Here is an 18087-nt window from a genome sequence, read left to right on the forward strand (position 1 = left end):
CTTGGCCTTTTCTCACCTGACATCCTACAAACCATTCGCAGATTTCTGGAAAGAGTTTGACGTGGTGTCTCACTGCAGACTGTTGTCAAAAGTCCACAGTCCACGGATTAGCTTCTCTGATACGTGAATGACTTGAAGACTTTTTAAGTAATAGAACCCAGTATGTTGTCCTCAACGGCGAGTGCTTGTCAGAGGCAAGGGTATCATCAAGAGTGTCCAGGAAATTGTGATAGGACTGTCGTTATTCTCTATATAAAATGGTCTGGCAGACAGGGTGAACAGCAGTTGGTGGCTGTTTGCTGACGATGCTTTGGTGGATGGAATGGTGTCGTTGTTGAAAGACTAAGAGGGTACAAGATGACACACAGAATTTCTAGTTGGCGTGATGAATGAAATCTTGCTGTAAACTTAGAAGAATTTAAGTTAATGCAGAGGAATAGATAAACAATTCTGTATTGTTTGAATATTTTGTTGCTTGACAGCATCACATCATTTAAATATCGAGGCATAACATTACAGAACAATATGAAATGGAATGAACACACCAGGTTGGTAGTCAGGAAGGCGAATGCTCAACTTCATTTTATTGGGAGAGTTTTGGGAAAGTGTAGCTTATCTAGAAAGGAGACGGCATAAATGCCAGTGCAGTTCATTATCGGGTACTGCACAAGTGTTTGAGATCCCCACTAGGACAGATTAAAGGTAGACATCGAAGCAATCCAGAGGCGGCCTGCTAGATTTATTTCCAGTAGATTAAGTATTACTAAAATGCTTCATTAACACAAATGGCAATCTGTGAACAGGGGACAATTCTCTCTTCATGAGGCACTATTGCAGAAATTTATGGAACTGGCTTTAGAAGTCGATTGCAGATCGATTCTATTGCCATCGACATACATTTTTTGCAAGGACCTCGAAGATAAGGTGAGAGAGAATAGGACTTGTACAGAGGCTTATAGACAGCTGTTTTTCCCTCACTCTATTCATGGTTTGAACAGGAAAGAAAATGACTTGTAGTGGTACCTTCTGTCGTGCACCGTACAGTGGCTTGCTGACTACATATCTAAATGTAGCTGTAGATTACTGTTACTGTGATGACAGTGTATTAAAATTTATTCATATTTAGTGACATGAAAATTATTGAGTTTAGTAGATGTGTACAATATTATAAGATTTGTAACTTGATCTTCAGGGAAGTGTAGAAACATTGTTTATATTGGCGTGTGGATAGTACGGGGTGGGCCATAAGTTAATTGTCACTAGCAAACCATAGACTTTGTTCTGTGTGTAGTGGTAGTGAGTTGTGAACCTGACTAGTGTACAATATCAGTAACTCAGTTGACAGTTGTTTTTTGTTGCCAGAGAAACAATGAATAGAAAGACTTACAGTTTTATGAAAGCATTCTGTGGAGCGGTAAAGTGACTTTGAAGGCAAATGGCAGAGTGAACAGACACAACAGTACCTACTGAGATCCTACAAATCCCCATCTGGTAATGGAGACAAAATTGAACTCTCCTGGCATGAATGTATGGACAGGGATTTTCAGGAGTGAACTAATAGAGCCTTCTTTTGTAACAATAGTGTCAATTCTATGAATTACATAGATATCCATCAAAAAGTGTAGTCAGAACTGGAAAATAGTCCAATTTTTTTAAATATCTGCAGCCAGTTAAGGAAAAGTTGATATGGCAACAAGATAGAGTAACTCCGCATTGTTGAGTTATTCTGAAGGACTTTCTGAATGAAAGTTTTGACTAATGGATTGGCTGAGAGCATAGTATTGAATGACCTCCACAATCCCCACATATTACATCATGGATTTTTCAGTCTGGGGTATACTAAAAAATGGGGTTAATTCGATCAAGGTTAGTGATGTTAAGCATTTGAAGGAAGGAATCCAATGATAAGTTGAAAATGTACAATCCGAAAAGATTTGCGACAAAAGTTGTAAATTGTGTTGAAAAGATGCAATGTTTGCTTGTAACAGCATAGAAATCACTTTGAGCATCTTCTGTAGTTTCATTGAACTGTATATGCTTTTCTTTCTTGATAATAAATCTGTATTTTCATTTATTTAGTGCTATTGCACTGAGCAGGTTTTTGACCAACTGACTAATGACCCAGTCTGTAATTTCTGGAAGTTTTCCAGAAAAGGAGTATTAGCCAATTCAGTCTGCTCTTTAAGTGTATAGTCAGGGGAACTGTGTGTGTGTGTGTGTGTGTGTGTGTGTGTGTGTGTGTGTGTGTACATGTATTTCTTCTAACATATGCATAGTGGCTCCTTTTTCTGCTGAGTGCAATTCTGTCACATTTGTTTCTCATTGAATGACTTTCTTTAGCAAATTGCATTACCTTTTGACTGACTTCATTTTTTGCTACTTTATTATTTATTATTTATATTGCATGTTTGTTGTTTTAGGTTATATACAGAAAGGCAGTATAAAGATGAACTGCTTGTTACAACTGTCCCAGAGATCCAGAGGACCAACCTTGCAAATACAGTGTTGCTTTTAAAATCTCTTGGTGTTCAAGATTTGTTGCAGTTTCATTTCATGGATCCACCACCTCAGGTAATTGCATGAAGGCTGTACATTTAAAATGGTGTTGGGAATGTTTATTAGAGAATGTTTGGCTATAAATGATTGTGACAATCTTATCAGTAATGGCTACATGAAAGCATGGTGCTTGAAAGTATCACAAAACAATCACCATAGCATTACACCACCACTGCTAACATACATTTTTCAGTAATTACTGAGATGTGTGTGTTGTCTATTGTTTCTCACCTTACATGCCAGCACCCATGTTATGGACAGTGGGGCTCATTGGGGACATTGACCAACAGCAGAAACCAATTCCGACATCACTTCCCATATTTATTCACCTTTATTGTCATAGAGAATAGTGATGATCAATTTGCTTCAGAGCCATGTACACAACAGATTTTTGAGCTGTTTTGTTGAAGTTTGAAAATCCCTGGCAAATTTAAATGCATGCTCACTTGGTCAACCCAATATATCCTAAGAACTGAGTCATCTGCAACATCAGTTTTCTATGGTGCAGAAAACAGTTTGCATGTTGGTTACTCACACTGATCACATTTGTTCATTTACAGCTGATTTTCACGAGTAGAGAACAGTTCAAGGACTGTGCTAATTTAGAAATACTGCAGTAACTAGAAAACAAATCAGTAATAACTCTGTTAAATTGTTCCTTTTTCTCACAATAGTAAAAAGGTATATGTTGATGTAGTAGGCAGGGTTACACATCCTCCACAGTAGTGTATGACGTCTTACAGACCACAGCCTATGACTTTGTCATATATGGGTGGTCATAATAGTAAAGTGACTCATATATGTATTTATGTATCCTTTCTTATTTCTGTGGCTTGATGACAAGGGTATACAAAAAGGTCTGAAGTATGGTCCCAGTCATACCAAGGATTTTTCTGACAGATGTTGTTTTATCTTTGGTAATGGTTTATGTCTGGGAAAAATATCAAGTTGCAGCATGGTTCAGGTTTCTTGTTAAACTGTAGGTTTTTTTAAAATAGGATGAAAACAAAGCTAAATATGCTCAGGCAGCTGCTCATATGACTAAGCGAGTTGTCAAATAAGGACTTAGCTTTTCTGCTGCAAATCATTTATCACTTCAGATCCCATGCTTTTCAATATCGTGGTCATCAGAACTATCGAAACAGACACATGAGACCTAATATTCATGAGGAAAAATCTAAGGCTGCAGCCAAAAATTTAACTGTGATTCATTTATCACATACTGATTTGGATTTTCCATCAATTTCTCAAATCATAACAGTGAAATGGCAAAAGATTTTCATCTAACATTTCCCATTCTTCAACTGTTATTAATATGTGTAAAATGAAGTAAATTCTTGTGCTGAATGTTTATTTTATTATTATTATTATTATTATTATTATTATTACTACTACTACTACTACTACTACTACTACTACTATCATCTTCGTCATCATCATTTTCAGTTTGGAATTTTATAATTCAATATTTTGATAGTGCTGCAGCCAAATTAGAGATTATATATAATATGAGGTAGATAGTAATGTGTCCCAAACATCGGCTACTAAATTCATCCATTCTTTTGTGCAAATGAGGTCCAGAACTATGGACCTACTTTTGTTGTAAAAAAGCAATGATATAAAAAAATAGTAAAGGAAATAATAGTTATACTACGTCACATAGATGCTTTTGTCATCTATACTACCTGTTAAGTAAGATCATACTTCATTTTATGTGAGTTATTTCAATCTTTTAATTTAAAAAAATTGTTATCTCTTCAGGACAACATTTTGAATTCATTGTACCAGCTGTGGATTTTAGGAGCACTAGATCACACTGGTTCTCTTACACCTCTTGGAAGACAAATGGCAGAATTTCCACTTGATCCTCCTCAGTGTCAAATGCTCATTGTATCTTGTGAAATGGGTTGCTCAGCTGATATACTTATTATTGGTATGTATTTTGTAATAGTGTATGAATGTACATAAAAAAATGAATTGAAGTATTGCTGTACTAAAATCTGTAATAATCAACTTATGGTGTTGCAGTTGTTCTTGTTATGCTTGCTACGAAATAGGAAGAGAAATTCCACCTTATGCAAGACACCTTTTTTTCTGTTGTCTTTCACCTAGGCATGTTTCAGCACTTTGTGTGCTATCTTCAGTGGGTTATTTTTTATTTTCTAACTGTAAAATTGTTGTTATATATTAACACTTAGCGAAACTTTTGGTACATAATATTTACAATTGTGAATGAATAATTGTTGTAAAATATTATACCTCATATGTTCATAGTTCACAGCTCAGAAATGTGTTAACGACCTGATGCACTATGTGTTGTTTATAACATTATGTCAAAGTTCTATTTATAGCTTAATTGGCGAAAAGAGTGGATGTATGCATTAGTTTACATACCTTACATGATACTATTGTACATATATTTTGGTAGCTATTCTGGTACACAATCTACAACTTCTCATCTGCAAACAGCAAAACATAATTTTTATTTTTCTGTTTATCTGCATCTACATCTACATGGTTACTCTGCAATGCACACGTAAGAGCCTGGCGAAGGGTTCATTGAACCATTTTTGTACTACCTCTGTACCATCCCACTCTCGAATGGCATTTACAAATGAATATCCATATATATCACGTTTTTTGTGTGTAACTTGCAGTTTTGGTATTGTGATCCTTTCTCATATGTTGTTGGCAAAGTGAATAGGCACATTTAGTGACCTATGGTCGCTTGACACTGCACTTTCTCTGATTTTTCAGAACATAGGAGAGTTTTCACCACCATTACATGTTGTTGTGACTGTGTAATATTCATTTGTTTCGTAGTGTGTTTGGTAGGATGAGGCATGCGAGTTTGCATTGTGTTTGGTTTCTGTGGTGTTTGGTTTTTGTGTGTGTGTGTGTGTGTGTGTGTGTTTTCGGGACTGGAGCAGAGAGAGAGAGGGGGGGGGGGGGGAAGAAGTTTCATTCCTCCCTCAATAGTAGTTTTGGTGTGGGTGTTATTTGTATAGTTCTTATATTGTGGCGAAGAGAGTTTTATTGCACAGTCATGTGTATTCATTGAGTACTTTCTTTCCTTGGGCTAGTGATTTTTGAATGTGATAGTTTCCTTCTATAGTTAATTTTTGGTATAATCTTCTACTAGTTTTAAGGATGTGTAAGTCAGTTTCAATGTTTGTTGGGTGGTCATTGTGTGCCATCAGGTTGTCTGCAAATGTTGTGTGTTAGCTATTGCTTTTCAGTGCACTGAGGTGTTCTGGGTACCTGGTTCTGAATTTCCTGCATGTTTGGCCCACATATACAGATTGACAGCAGTTGCAAGTAAATTGGTATATACAGGACTGGCTGTATTTGTCAGTGTTGGTGGTATTTCTTCCAAGTCTGCTTTGTATTATGTAGTTGGTTCTGTATGCTATGTTGAGTCCTTGTTTGTTTACTATATTAGCTACCCTGTGTGTGACTTTGTTGTTGTTAGTCATTATGTGCCATTTGTCACTTATTGTGTGTTGTGTTGTGTTTGTTTGTGTGTGTGTTTCATGGTTATGTGTTGTTTGTTTTTGTATTTTGTGGTTTATTTTGTCTACTATTTTTGCATCATATCTAGAGGCACCTGTTTGTGGTGGAAATTTTTTGCCCGATTTTGTCATTTTTAAAAAGTTATTTCAGTATATTTTTCGCCAGTTTTTTTCCATTTTGTCAATAATTCCACCAAATTTTATTTCCACTTTTCAGCAGTAAAAGGTAAAGGAAATACATTTATGGCACATTTGCAGTGAAAAATCTTTTTATATTAGATAAATTTAAAAAGCATAAAAATTATAAATCTTATTAAAACACAAATACCAAATCATGAAAGTTTGGTAAACATTTATCCTGTCCTAGTGTATGTACACAACACACTAGTCTGTCTGAGAAAGACAAGGATACCATGACTTCCATATTACTGGGAGTCAGAGCTGTTCTAGCTGTTCTCCTCTCAGACATTATATTGCAATATCTAGAAAATGATCTCTCACTATCAACATTACTGACTGGGATCCACAAAGCCTTCACTGCAGCTTCCACAAAAAGTCCATATTCTGCTTTCAGGGAAAGAAGAATACCAATCACGTCGTCATCTTTTCCTTCTCTACAAGAACTAACTACTAAATCCCTAAACAATGTGTATGGCACAAGAAATTGTGATGTTGGAAGTCTTGTAGAATGGAGATTTTCTTTATCAGCTGAGAGATTTCAGCACTGTCTAAATTGCCTTTTATTATGTTTCTCAGATCAAACATTTTACCTATAGAAGAAATGACAATTTTTCCCCTATCACACTCCATCAAGTGGTTCAGTTAAGTGCGACCTCTAGTAACTTCAAGCTCTTTGCAATGTCACAAGCTAAGGCTGCAGAAGATGAATTAACAGTATCTTGGAGCCCTCCAATCAATGTCGGCAGGAAATTGCAACATTTTGAGCAGTGCTCGACAAGAAAAACAGCTAGGCACTGAAGGTTTTTTTTTTTTTTTTTTTTTTTTTTTTTTTTTTTTTTTTTTTTTTTTTTTTTTTTTTTTTTTCAGCAGAAGTCAAAGCTTTAAAATAATTGACAGCTACACTCTCATCTTCAACAGTTTCAACAAATTCTACTATATCACAGAGATATTCTCCAAGGTACTCAGCACTTTCAAACCACGAGTTCCATCTGGTGATGACAGGAATAGGGAAAAGTTTAGCTTTTGTGGGTACACCTACATATTTCTGAGCTAAGAACTGAATGTATGCATGCTTTCTCTTTCGGGTATTAAGGAAGATGTGTTTTGTCTGCAAAACACAATGGTTCAAATCACAAAGTTCCACAGCCCACACATTGCCAACCGAATTTAATTTATGAGCCCATCATTGTGTGTGTACTAACCCTTCTGAAACTAAAACCCTAACTGCATTTATACACTTGCCCATATAACGGGCTGAATCTGAAGTTATAGAAACTACATTTCTGTACTGAATTTCAAGTTTATGTATTACACTCATAATTGCTTGTGAACATTATGTAGCAGTTGCATTTGCAATAACTTTCACTCCCCTGACAAATAATTTCTGAACTGCACCATCACCACAACTAAGTACTTTTATCAGAACCACAAACACACACTGCCCTTTTCTGTCTGTCGTTTCATCACAAAGAATTGAAACTCTTTCATCTTTCACGGCTCCTTTTAATCTTTCCTCTTCTTATTTGATGATTTGAGGTATGTAACCCTCCAGTAGTCTTCCAGCTGAGGGTAAGTCTCCAGCACCTTAAAAATGTCAATAGAACTGCTATTAGAGTACTATGTAACGAATTAAATTACCACATTACCCAATTATAAGACTTTTTTAAGAGGGTGCTTGAGGAAAAATTATTTTTAATATAGGACTATTCTGGCTATCGAGATTACCTAATCTTTGCTGCGATTAGCAGACGGTAAAGTAATTATTACACAAGCTTGGTATGTATTTGTTGATCCATTCTCTCAGCTTCGGATGATCAACTTTTTCCATCGGAATGTTAGCCTCAATGAAAGCTCGAGTAGTCGATAAAATGAATTCTTCTTTATCATTTTTCACTCATTTTGCCACTGCATTGGCTTCCGTGAACATAGCTTGTCTTTTTATACCAGTAGTTGTTAGTGCTTTCTCCGTGTTCTTATGGGAAGAACTGTTATTAATGTGTTTCAGGCATGTGTCCTTCCTCTGCCACTCAATAGGCACATTGCAGTAGTTGCACATAAGTATCTTCCTACTTTTGTCGAAAACATAAAATCCTTTTGACGAAAATTCCTTTTCTCGGTCGAAAACTGTCAATACCATATTAATCATCTGCAGCACGAAAACAAAACACAAAATACCACACTCAATGCATTGGCGATCCACAACGATTTCCAACACCCAATACTGAATATACGTCCAGAACATTGTAGAATGTCTTTGGAATACTCGATATATTATATATATTGAAATGGTGTACAATTGATATCCGGATTGTATTACCATAACTCCAATCGAATTTCCGCAGTTAAGTTCAAATGACGAGATTTTGCAAAGTTTCGTCAATTATTTCGCGATTTGGCTTAAAAGTAAATAGTTTCGCGTTTTCACCAAAATGTGTAAAATTTTGCCGTTTCGAACTTTGCAAAAACAGGTGCCTCTAATCATATCCATTCTCCTGTGCAAGTCGTGTTATTGTGTTCAATTCTTGTGTGTAATCATGTTTGTTCATGGGTATTTTGTTCAGTCTGTGTAGTAAATATCTGAAGCTGGATTCTTTGTGAGTTATAGGGTGATTGGATTGGTTATGAATAATGGTGGTGGTGATTGTGGGCTTTCTTTAGATTGTGAATTCATGTTTGTTTGTTTCTTTTGTGTATGGTGAGATCTAAGAAATTAAGTTTTTCATCTGTTTGTGTTTCAATGGTGAACTATATTTGTGGGTGGATGGGGTTTATGTTTTCATGAAGTTCTTTTATGCGAGGCAGTGGTTCATCTATTAAGCAAATATGTCATCCACATATCTGTTCCATTAAATTATTTTGTACTGTTTTGGTATTACTATTTTGTCAAAGATTTGTTTTTCTATCTGAATGAGGAAAATGTCAGCTAGGAGGGCAGTGATGGGAATCCCATGAGTAGTCCATCTTATTGAGAGTAAAATCTGTTGTTGAATGTGAAGTAGTTTTGCTCTGTGATGATCCTGAGTGTGGCTGATATTTCTTGTATGTTTGTTGTGGCTATGTTTCCATGTAGTTGGAGGTTTCTTTCTATGATGTTAATGGTTTATTGTGTTGGGATGTGTGTGTACATGGAAATTATGTCAAATAAAATCATTGTTGCCGTGTTTGGTATGTTTTCATTCCTTATTTTTTCTATTAAGTCTCTTGAGTTCTTTAGACTTCTGTTTTCAGTGTATTTATATACTGTCTGTGGCTGTGTGTGTGTGTGTGTGTGTGTGTGTGTGTGTGTGTGTGTGTGTGTGTTTGGCTAAGTAGTATGTTGGTGCTTTGGTAAAGTTTATCAATGGACGTATATGTATTCTGGGTTTGTGAACTTTAGGCAATGATTTTAAGGTGGGGGCCTTGGGAATTTTCTGTATCATTCTTTTAATCTGTGTTTCTGTGAAAATGATTTCTATGTTATTCAGGGTTTTCTGTAACTTACTTCAGTATTGGTTTGTTGGATCACTTCTTAATGATGACATCTTAGTGAAAGAGGAAAGAAAGTACTCAATGAATACACATCACTGTGCAATAAAACTCTCTTCGCCACAATAGAAGAACTATACAAATAACACTCACACCAAAACTACTATTGAGGGTGGAAAAAAATGTCTTTTTCCCTCCCTCCCTTCCCCCCCCCCCTCCCCCCTCCCCCCCTCCCCCCGCCCTCTCTCTCTCTCTCTCTCTCTCTCTCTCTCTCTCTCTCTCTCTCTCTCTGCCCCAGTCCCGAACACACACACACACACACACACACACACACACACACCACAGACACCAAACACAATGCAACTCGCATGTCTCACCCTGCTAAACACACTACGAAACAAATGAATACTACACAGTCACAACAACACGTAATGGCGGTGAAAACTCTCCCTATGTTCTGAAAAATCGGAGAAAGTGCAGTGTCGCGACCATAGGTCACGAAATCTGCCTGTTCACTTTGCCAGCAACATGTGAGAAAGGACCACAATATCAAAACTGTAAGTTACACACGAAAAATGTATTTATATCCATATCCCTTTGTAAAGGCATAATAAACAGAAAAATAAAAATTACATTTTGGTGTTTGCAGATGAGAAGTTGTAGATTGTGTACCAGAGTAGCTAGCAAAATAAGTGTCCAATAGTATCATGTAAGGTATGTAAACTAATGCATACATCCACTCTTTTTGCCAATTAAGCTGTACAGAACTTTGACATTATGTTATAAACAATATATAGTGCATCAGGTCATCAACACATATCTCAAATGTGAAAGTTTTGTTAAATGTTAATAGACAATAACAATTTTACAGTTAGAAAATAAAAATATAACCCACTGAAGATAGCACAAAAAGTGCTGAAACATGTCTGGGTGAAAGAAAATAGAATAAAGATGTCTTGCATAAGGCGGAATTTCTCTCCCCAAAATCTGTAATGGCTTGTAATTCATTTAATACCAACTGTGACTAACGACAACACCTGTATTGTCTCTTTCTTTAGGTGAATTTTCCTGCTTGCCGTACTTTTCTTATCTTTTCACATTTATTTGCTAATAAATTATTTAATTCCCCTCTTCCCTCTTCATCTTATTAAGAATCGTATGTTTCAAAATGCAGGCATTTCCTATTTGCCTTTTACCCTGTGGTCAATTTGATTCCATTTTGAATATTTCGTGACCATAATCTAAAGCAACATACGAGGGCTATCCACAAAGTACATTACGTTTTGGAATTAAAAATAAATAAAGTATTGGAAATTTTTTTATTATATACAGATGAAAGCCACACTTAAATACTACTTTTCTACATAGTTGCCATTTAAATTAAGGCACTTATCGTAGCAATGGACGAGCTTGGAAATTCCTTCATCGTAAAATTCGGCCATCTGCGCCTTCAACCACGTAATGACTGTCTTTTGGGACAGAAAAGGTGTGATTTTTGTGGATTTCCTGGAAAGAGGCACTACAATAAACTCTCAAAGGTATTGCCAAACTCAGCACAACCTCAGAAGAGCAATACAAAACAAGTGCAGGGGAAAGTTGGGCTCAAAGATCTTGCTGATTCACGACAACGCCCGGGCCCACACGGAAAATGCCACTCGTGAAGTTCTCGAATCTTTTAAGTGGGAGTTGTTTCCTCATCCGCCGTACAGTCCCGACCTGGCACCGAGCGACTTCCACTTATTCCCAGCAATGTAGAAGTGGTTAGCTATGCAGCGTTTTGATGACGACGCACAGCTTCAAGAAGAGGTAACCACTTGGTTGAAGGTACAGGCGGCCGAATTTTATGACGAAGGAATTTCCAAGCTCGTCCATCCCTATGATAAGTGCCTTAATTTAAATGGCAACTATGTAGAAAATTAGTATTTACATGTGGCTTTCATCTGTATATAATAAAAAAATTTCCAATACTTTATTTATTTTTAATTCCAAAACATAATGTACTTTGTGGATAGCCCTCATATTTGTAACATTTAGGCTCAAGTTATGATTTGTAGCCTTTTCTTCTTGTAATGTACTGTTTCTGTCATAGGTGACTCTTAAAAGCTTGTTATAAGGACAAGTTTCTACAGTACTATTGTTTTATATCTGTACAGAGAATCATATATTCAATGGCATTGATAAATGTTCTTTCATCAGCTAGTATTTTCAAGTGTCTATTCTTCTAATGGACCACTGTAAATCCGCTTGGGAAAATTCATTCATTATTTTTTTCAATATATTTATTCTTTATTTTAGTTACAGCTGAATTGATTTTTTTTCCAGAACAAGTAGCTTAACATGAAAAGATGGACTAAGAACACTAAAAACATAGAAAATAATAACTGTATTATGTGGCCAGGATGATCATATTTGCAACAGTATTTAAATATATTAATCCTCACATTCAAATCTTTCCTAGATTAATCTGTTTCCTTTGCCTTTGTGGTAGATTCCTGTATTTTTAATAGGCTTGAGACTTTATTGTTCTGCTGTTAGTGATTAATCTTGAATGTTTTTTTCAGTTTCCATGCTGTCTGTGCCATCAATTTTTTATCGCCCCAAAGGACGCGAAGAAGAAGCTGATGCAGTGAGAGAAAAATTCCAGGTTCCAGAATCAGATCACCTGACCTATCTCAATGTCTACAATCAATGGAAAAGCAACAAGTAGGTTGTTAATATTTTGTAGACATCTTGAAAGCTGGCTGCCCAGTAATTATTGACTACAGGCTTGAATCATTGACTTTTTAGAAAGAGCTCTGAAATATGACAATATCAGTAGAGTAACAGTACAATATTGCTAGCTATAGCCGGTACTGCAGTGTCTGTAGAAGTTAAAAATATTTTACAGATGGTCAAATAATTTAGTAATCTTCATTTACTGAAAGCTGTGCCTTGTCACTGCAACCATTCAGTTATTTTGTCCACATTTTTCTTCATTTCTTCATAGTTTAGATACACTCAGCAAAAAAAAGGCCACTGTAGACAAAATGGCAGAAACATAGACTATTTGGCAGTAGCAGTATAAAAACCAGTACAACTAGGACAGAGTATAATGCCAGGCAGATGGAGTGGGCCATTGATTCAGTAAATTCGAGGTATCCGACACTCTTTTTGTATTCACCTATGTAAGCCACAAAAATACGTTCTACGAGCATATGGAGCCATGTTTAGAGAGATTACTCACTCATCTGTATCTTATGGTCAGAGAGACTACGCTCACATCTGTTCCTCATGGTGTAATGGATAGAAGAGTGGAATAGTAACCTGAAGGTGGAGAGTTCATAGCTACATTTTTCCATTCTTTTAATTGTTTGTTCGAATTCACTATAAAGAAAAAGATGGCGATGATTTGGACAATGTTTACCCAGATTATGACATCAAGTGTGAGAGAAATGAAACAGCTGCCATTACTGCATATCAGCCCACAGTAATTCATATAGTTTTCTTCAAGTAGCTAAAGTTGTGAAAGATGTGGTGTCTTATGGCAGAGAAAATAACCGGCCACAAAAGCAACATTTGGAAAGCTAGTCTTAAAAGATAGAACAGAGCATGAAACTGTTACCAATTCAGCTTACATATGTTACAAATTAGTACAGCTGCATATAATGCTTAGTATCCCTAACTGTTTAAAGTAGTGGTTACAATTTCCCAATAAATTGACAGCAGAGTACTTGGACGAAGTGTGAACAAGCAAGAATGTAACAAGTACTTGAGCACTTACTTACAGTCATTAAATCCCTACCAAGTGAGGTAGCATAGTGGCTAGCCCACTGGACTTGTATTCGGGAGAATGATGGTTCAAACCTGATTTAGATTTTCTTTGAGTTCTCTAAATCCTTTAAGACAAATGTCAGGATGGGTCCTTTGAAAGGGCACAGCTGACTTCCCTCATTGTCCTTACCTAATCTGAGCTTGTGCTCTGTCTCTAATGACCTCATTGTTGATGGGATGTTAAACCCTACCTAATCTCCTCCTCATCCTTAAAGTTCTCATAAATGGGCAGTATCATCAAATTAGTAATACAATATTACTGGATCACCTAATTGTCAGAAAATATTAACTGTAATCTATAATGTCTGTTACAGTCTACTAGAAAAAAATTATGCCCACAGTTAAAAGCTTTCAGAGAAGTTTGAATTCAGACGTTCGCACCTCGAGTGGTGACATAAGTGCAATTAATAGGTTTTAAACTCAGTATGATTCATTGAATACAAACCAAACATCTAGGTAAAGAATGAAAACAGTAAAAATCATATTCACTGTTTCTTCCAGTTGCTAGCGTAGTTAAGCAAAATGGTGCATCACAATACCCAGTTATATACCAACGAATCCCATCTGTCTCGTGTGCCAAACTCTTATTTAATTTTCCATTCCCATGGTTATGTACAGTCCAATACAATATACTTTTATTCTTTTTAATACTGCTTCATTTGTCTTCCATTCTGTCCAAACTGTTTTGTCCATCATCCTCCATAACCACATTCCCATTGCGTCTAGACATTTTACATTATCCTTCAAATGTAAATCACATCATATTAGGAAATGTCCTCTCATGAATGATAGGTGAATTGTAGTAGTTGTGGTCTTCAGTCCTGATACTGGTTTGATGCAGCTCTCCATAAGCAAAAAGGGAGTGGCATCACAAAATAACTTTTAAGTATGGTATACTGTAATGTTAACCAATACAGAGTTCATGACTGTACATTGACAACTAGCTTTTTACACTACAGTCCATTTGGTAAAAATCTGTTTTTTTTCTCTTTCACTACCATTCCTACTCTCTGTTCTGGGCTCTAAAAACTGGACAATTTTAGCGATATTCACCAAAATGCTACTTTGTTTTACTGTTTTTTCCTCACTGCTCATATGACTGGTTTGATGCGGCGTGCTATGACTTTCTATCTTGCACAACCTCTTCATTTCAGAGGATCACTTGCACCCAACAGCTTTAATTATTTGTTGCATATATTACAGTCTGTGTCTACCTCTACAATTTTTACTGTCTACACACTCCCATCAAGTGAAGTGGTCGACAACCTTTTAGCAGACAAGAACCATGTAGTATCAAATGAAATAAAGGCGAGCTGCACCCATTAATAATTTTGTGTATCTGTAACTACATGATGATATTAAAAATCCAAAAACACAGATATTCGCTTTTACATTTTATTCATCATCATTTTATTATGAAGTAGGAACAATGGTGAAAGGAAAATAAGGAAAAAACAGACAAATTAAATGAGAATTTTGAAATAATTATAGGCCTACATGCAAGTTGAATCAGACTTGAAATTAATGTTTGGAGCTGCATTTGGCTACCTAGTTATGGATGTGCAGTCTTTGCTTTCATTTATGTCATAGAAATTCGGATACTGGCACTTAAATGCTCATCTGTGAAGGGGGGGGGGGGGGAATTATTTATTTTTTCTGTAATTGAGAATTTAAAAAGTGTGCTCACACGAGTAAATGCTGCCAAAAATTGTATTTAATTGCTAAGCAAAAATTTTTATCTCTTAAAAACTAGATGGCAAACTGACATAAAATTTAACAAGATCACTGATTTTATAGAAAGAGTTAACTCTCTCATTGAACTGATTTTGTAGCTGTGTTAAACTGCATTTCAGTTTATTATTTTTCCAATGTAAATTCATTCCAACTTCCTTGACAGCTCATGTACAATTTGGGACATATTCCAGGTTTTTCCCAATAATATGTTTTATGGAGAGCTTGTTTTTCACATGGAATCCCTTTGCATTAGTGTGTGTACCATGTACTTGAGGAGTCATATTCAAATATTTAACTCTTTTGTTAAATCTGTCAAAATTCGAAGGTCTGTTAACCATTTAGGGTCTGTAAGTTCTGGAATACATTTGCCTTTTTCTTTTATAACTGTGTTGGTTTTTTTCTGATGTCAAAAAATCTTCTCAGTGCTGCACCTCTGCTTAAGCACCTCACTTCAGAATAATACAGGACACCTCAGTGACGTGCATCCATATCCGACAGGAACTGTTGGAACTAGGTATCAATCCATTTTTTGTTATTAAATGTACAGTGGATACCAAGTTGTCCATTACTTCTGCCCGTGCAAGAACTCTGTAGACTAACACTTTTTAATGAACAACATGATGCAAAAATAATGGGATATCACAACTTATTCTGCCAGTTTAGTTTCCATTCTACCCATCGGACCCTTATTTTGTTCACTCATTGCTTTGCCTCCATCAGTTGTAACACTTACCAGTTTTAGCCATGGTAATTGCATTGACGCTAAGAATTCATAAAATTCTCCTGAGCTTCCAGTCATATCAAGTGATTTAAAATCCACAAGCTTTTGCCCAGTACATATCAGCCATTGTCAGTTTATTACCGTCTTTTGGCTGCTTTTGGTTGCAGCAACCAAAGATGATCACCACTCAAAAGTGGATTTTAAGCTACTTGACACGGATGGAAGCTTGAGAAAATTTTATCTGTATATATCATCGCAAAACCATGCATTCACATGATGCAAATGCTTGTTCTAGGTGGTGAAATAAAACTTCCTCCTTAATCATTCGTTTCAAACAGCATAACTATTAAAGCTTATCAAAAACATTAAGGTTGTAATCAATTCCACAAACGATATTGTGTAGGTTCAATAGGTGGTGGAGTAAAATTGTGGGAGCGGTGGGAAGGATAGTGGGTAGGACATTCAACATTTCAGGGCATGACGAGAGATAGCTGAAACTCTGGCAGGGATTGTGATTTAGCTGCTCCACCCCTGGGTGGTACTCAGTCAGAAGGGGAATGCTCATCTGTGGCTGGACAGTGGGACTCTGGGATGTGGTGGGTGACTGGGGAGATAAGGCACGGGAGATCTGTTTTTGTACAAAATTGGGAGGGTAATAATGCTCTGTGAATGCCTCAGTGAAATCCTTGTTCTGTTCGAGAGTGGCCACTTGTCACTACACATGCGATGGTTGTGGATGGGTAGGCTGTATGGATGGGACTTCTTGGTATGGAATGGGTGGCAGCTGTCGAATTATTGCTGATGCTTGATAGGTTTGATATGGATGGAGATACTGATGTAGTCATCTTTGAGATGGAGGCCAACATCAAGATAAGTGGTTTGTTGAGTTGAGTAGGACCACGTGAAGCGAATGGGGTGAAGGTGTTGAGATTCTGGAGGAATGTGGATAGGCTGTCCTCATCCTCGATCCAGATGATGAAGATGTCATGGAATCTGAACCAGTTGAGGGGTTTGTGATTATAGGTGTTTAGGAAGGATTCTTCTAGATGTCCCATGAATAGGTTGGCACTGTGTGAGTGCCCATAGCTGTACCCCAGATTTATTTGTAGGTAATGCCATCAAAGCAGAAGTAATTATGGGAGGGGATATAGTTGGTTATGGTGCCTAGTTGGTTATGGCGACTAGGAAGGAGGTTATTGGTTTGGAATCCATCGGGCATTGGGATAGGTAGTGTTCAATAGTGGGAAGACAATGGGCATTAGGAATGTTAATGTACAGGGAGGTGGCATCAATAGTGACGAGCAGGGCACCACGTGGTAGAGGAACTGGAACTGTGGGGAGTTGGTGGTGGAAATGGTTGGTATATTTTGTGTAGGAGGATATATTGTGGGTAATGGGTTGAAGATATGGTCTATGAGAGCAGAGATTCTCACAGTGGGGGCACAGTAACTTGCTATAATGGGGCTGTAAAACCAATCATGTGATCTACAAGCTAAGCTGCATTGTGCTGCATTCTACATGTGCATGACAACCAACAAGCTGCCTGTCAGCATGAACCTATGAACTGTGGCCAAGATGCAGCTGAAGCATCCCATTGCTGAACACGCCGCCCAACACTATGTTCTTCATTTTCAGCAACTGCTTCACAGCCTGTGCCATCTGGATCATTCCCACCATCACCACCTTTACTGAATTGCGCAGGTGGGAACTGTCCCTGCAATACAGCCTACGTTGCTGTAACCCTCCTGGCCTCAACCTTCATTAGTAATTGTCCTACCCCCTTGCCCCTTCCCTATTCCCATTCAGCATTACACAGTCTTCTATTCCACCAGTGCATCCACAGTCACTTAACCTCTTTCCTTTTCCACTAACCTCTCTCCCTGCCATCTATCTATCCTTCTGACTTGCACCTAGATGCCTTACCCTCTCTCCACCTCACCCCTGTATGCCCCCACAAGCAGCACTTCACCATCCCCCATCCCTATCCTGCTATCCCTCCACCTCCACCTCCCCATCCCTGCCTCCACTGTACTGCCACCACCCGGTTGCGTCTCCCATCATACAATGCTGCTTGCAATGTGGCCTCAGCCGCAGAGACTGTGGTGATGT

At 37.2% G+C, this 18087-nt stretch overlaps 1 protein-coding gene across 1 annotated transcript in view; it reads left to right on the forward strand.

The window, feature by feature from the left end:
* Positions 1–18087, forward strand: part of LOC126440349 (pre-mRNA-splicing factor ATP-dependent RNA helicase PRP16-like) — a 183608-nt gene that overhangs the window by 122890 nt on the left and 42631 nt on the right. Inside the window, exons 15-17 of the mRNA XM_050090637.1 lie at positions 2421–2571; positions 4318–4489; positions 12275–12416. Of these exons, the coding sequence (XP_049946594.1) occupies positions 2421–2571; positions 4318–4489; positions 12275–12416 (465 nt within the window). The remainder of the gene's footprint in view (positions 1–2420; positions 2572–4317; positions 4490–12274; positions 12417–18087) is intronic.

The sequence above is a fragment of the Schistocerca serialis genome, unplaced genomic scaffold (assembly GCF_023864345.2).
Source record: "Schistocerca serialis cubense isolate TAMUIC-IGC-003099 unplaced genomic scaffold, iqSchSeri2.2 HiC_scaffold_1362, whole genome shotgun sequence".
Classification (NCBI taxonomy): Eukaryota; Metazoa; Arthropoda; class Insecta; order Orthoptera; family Acrididae; genus Schistocerca; species Schistocerca serialis.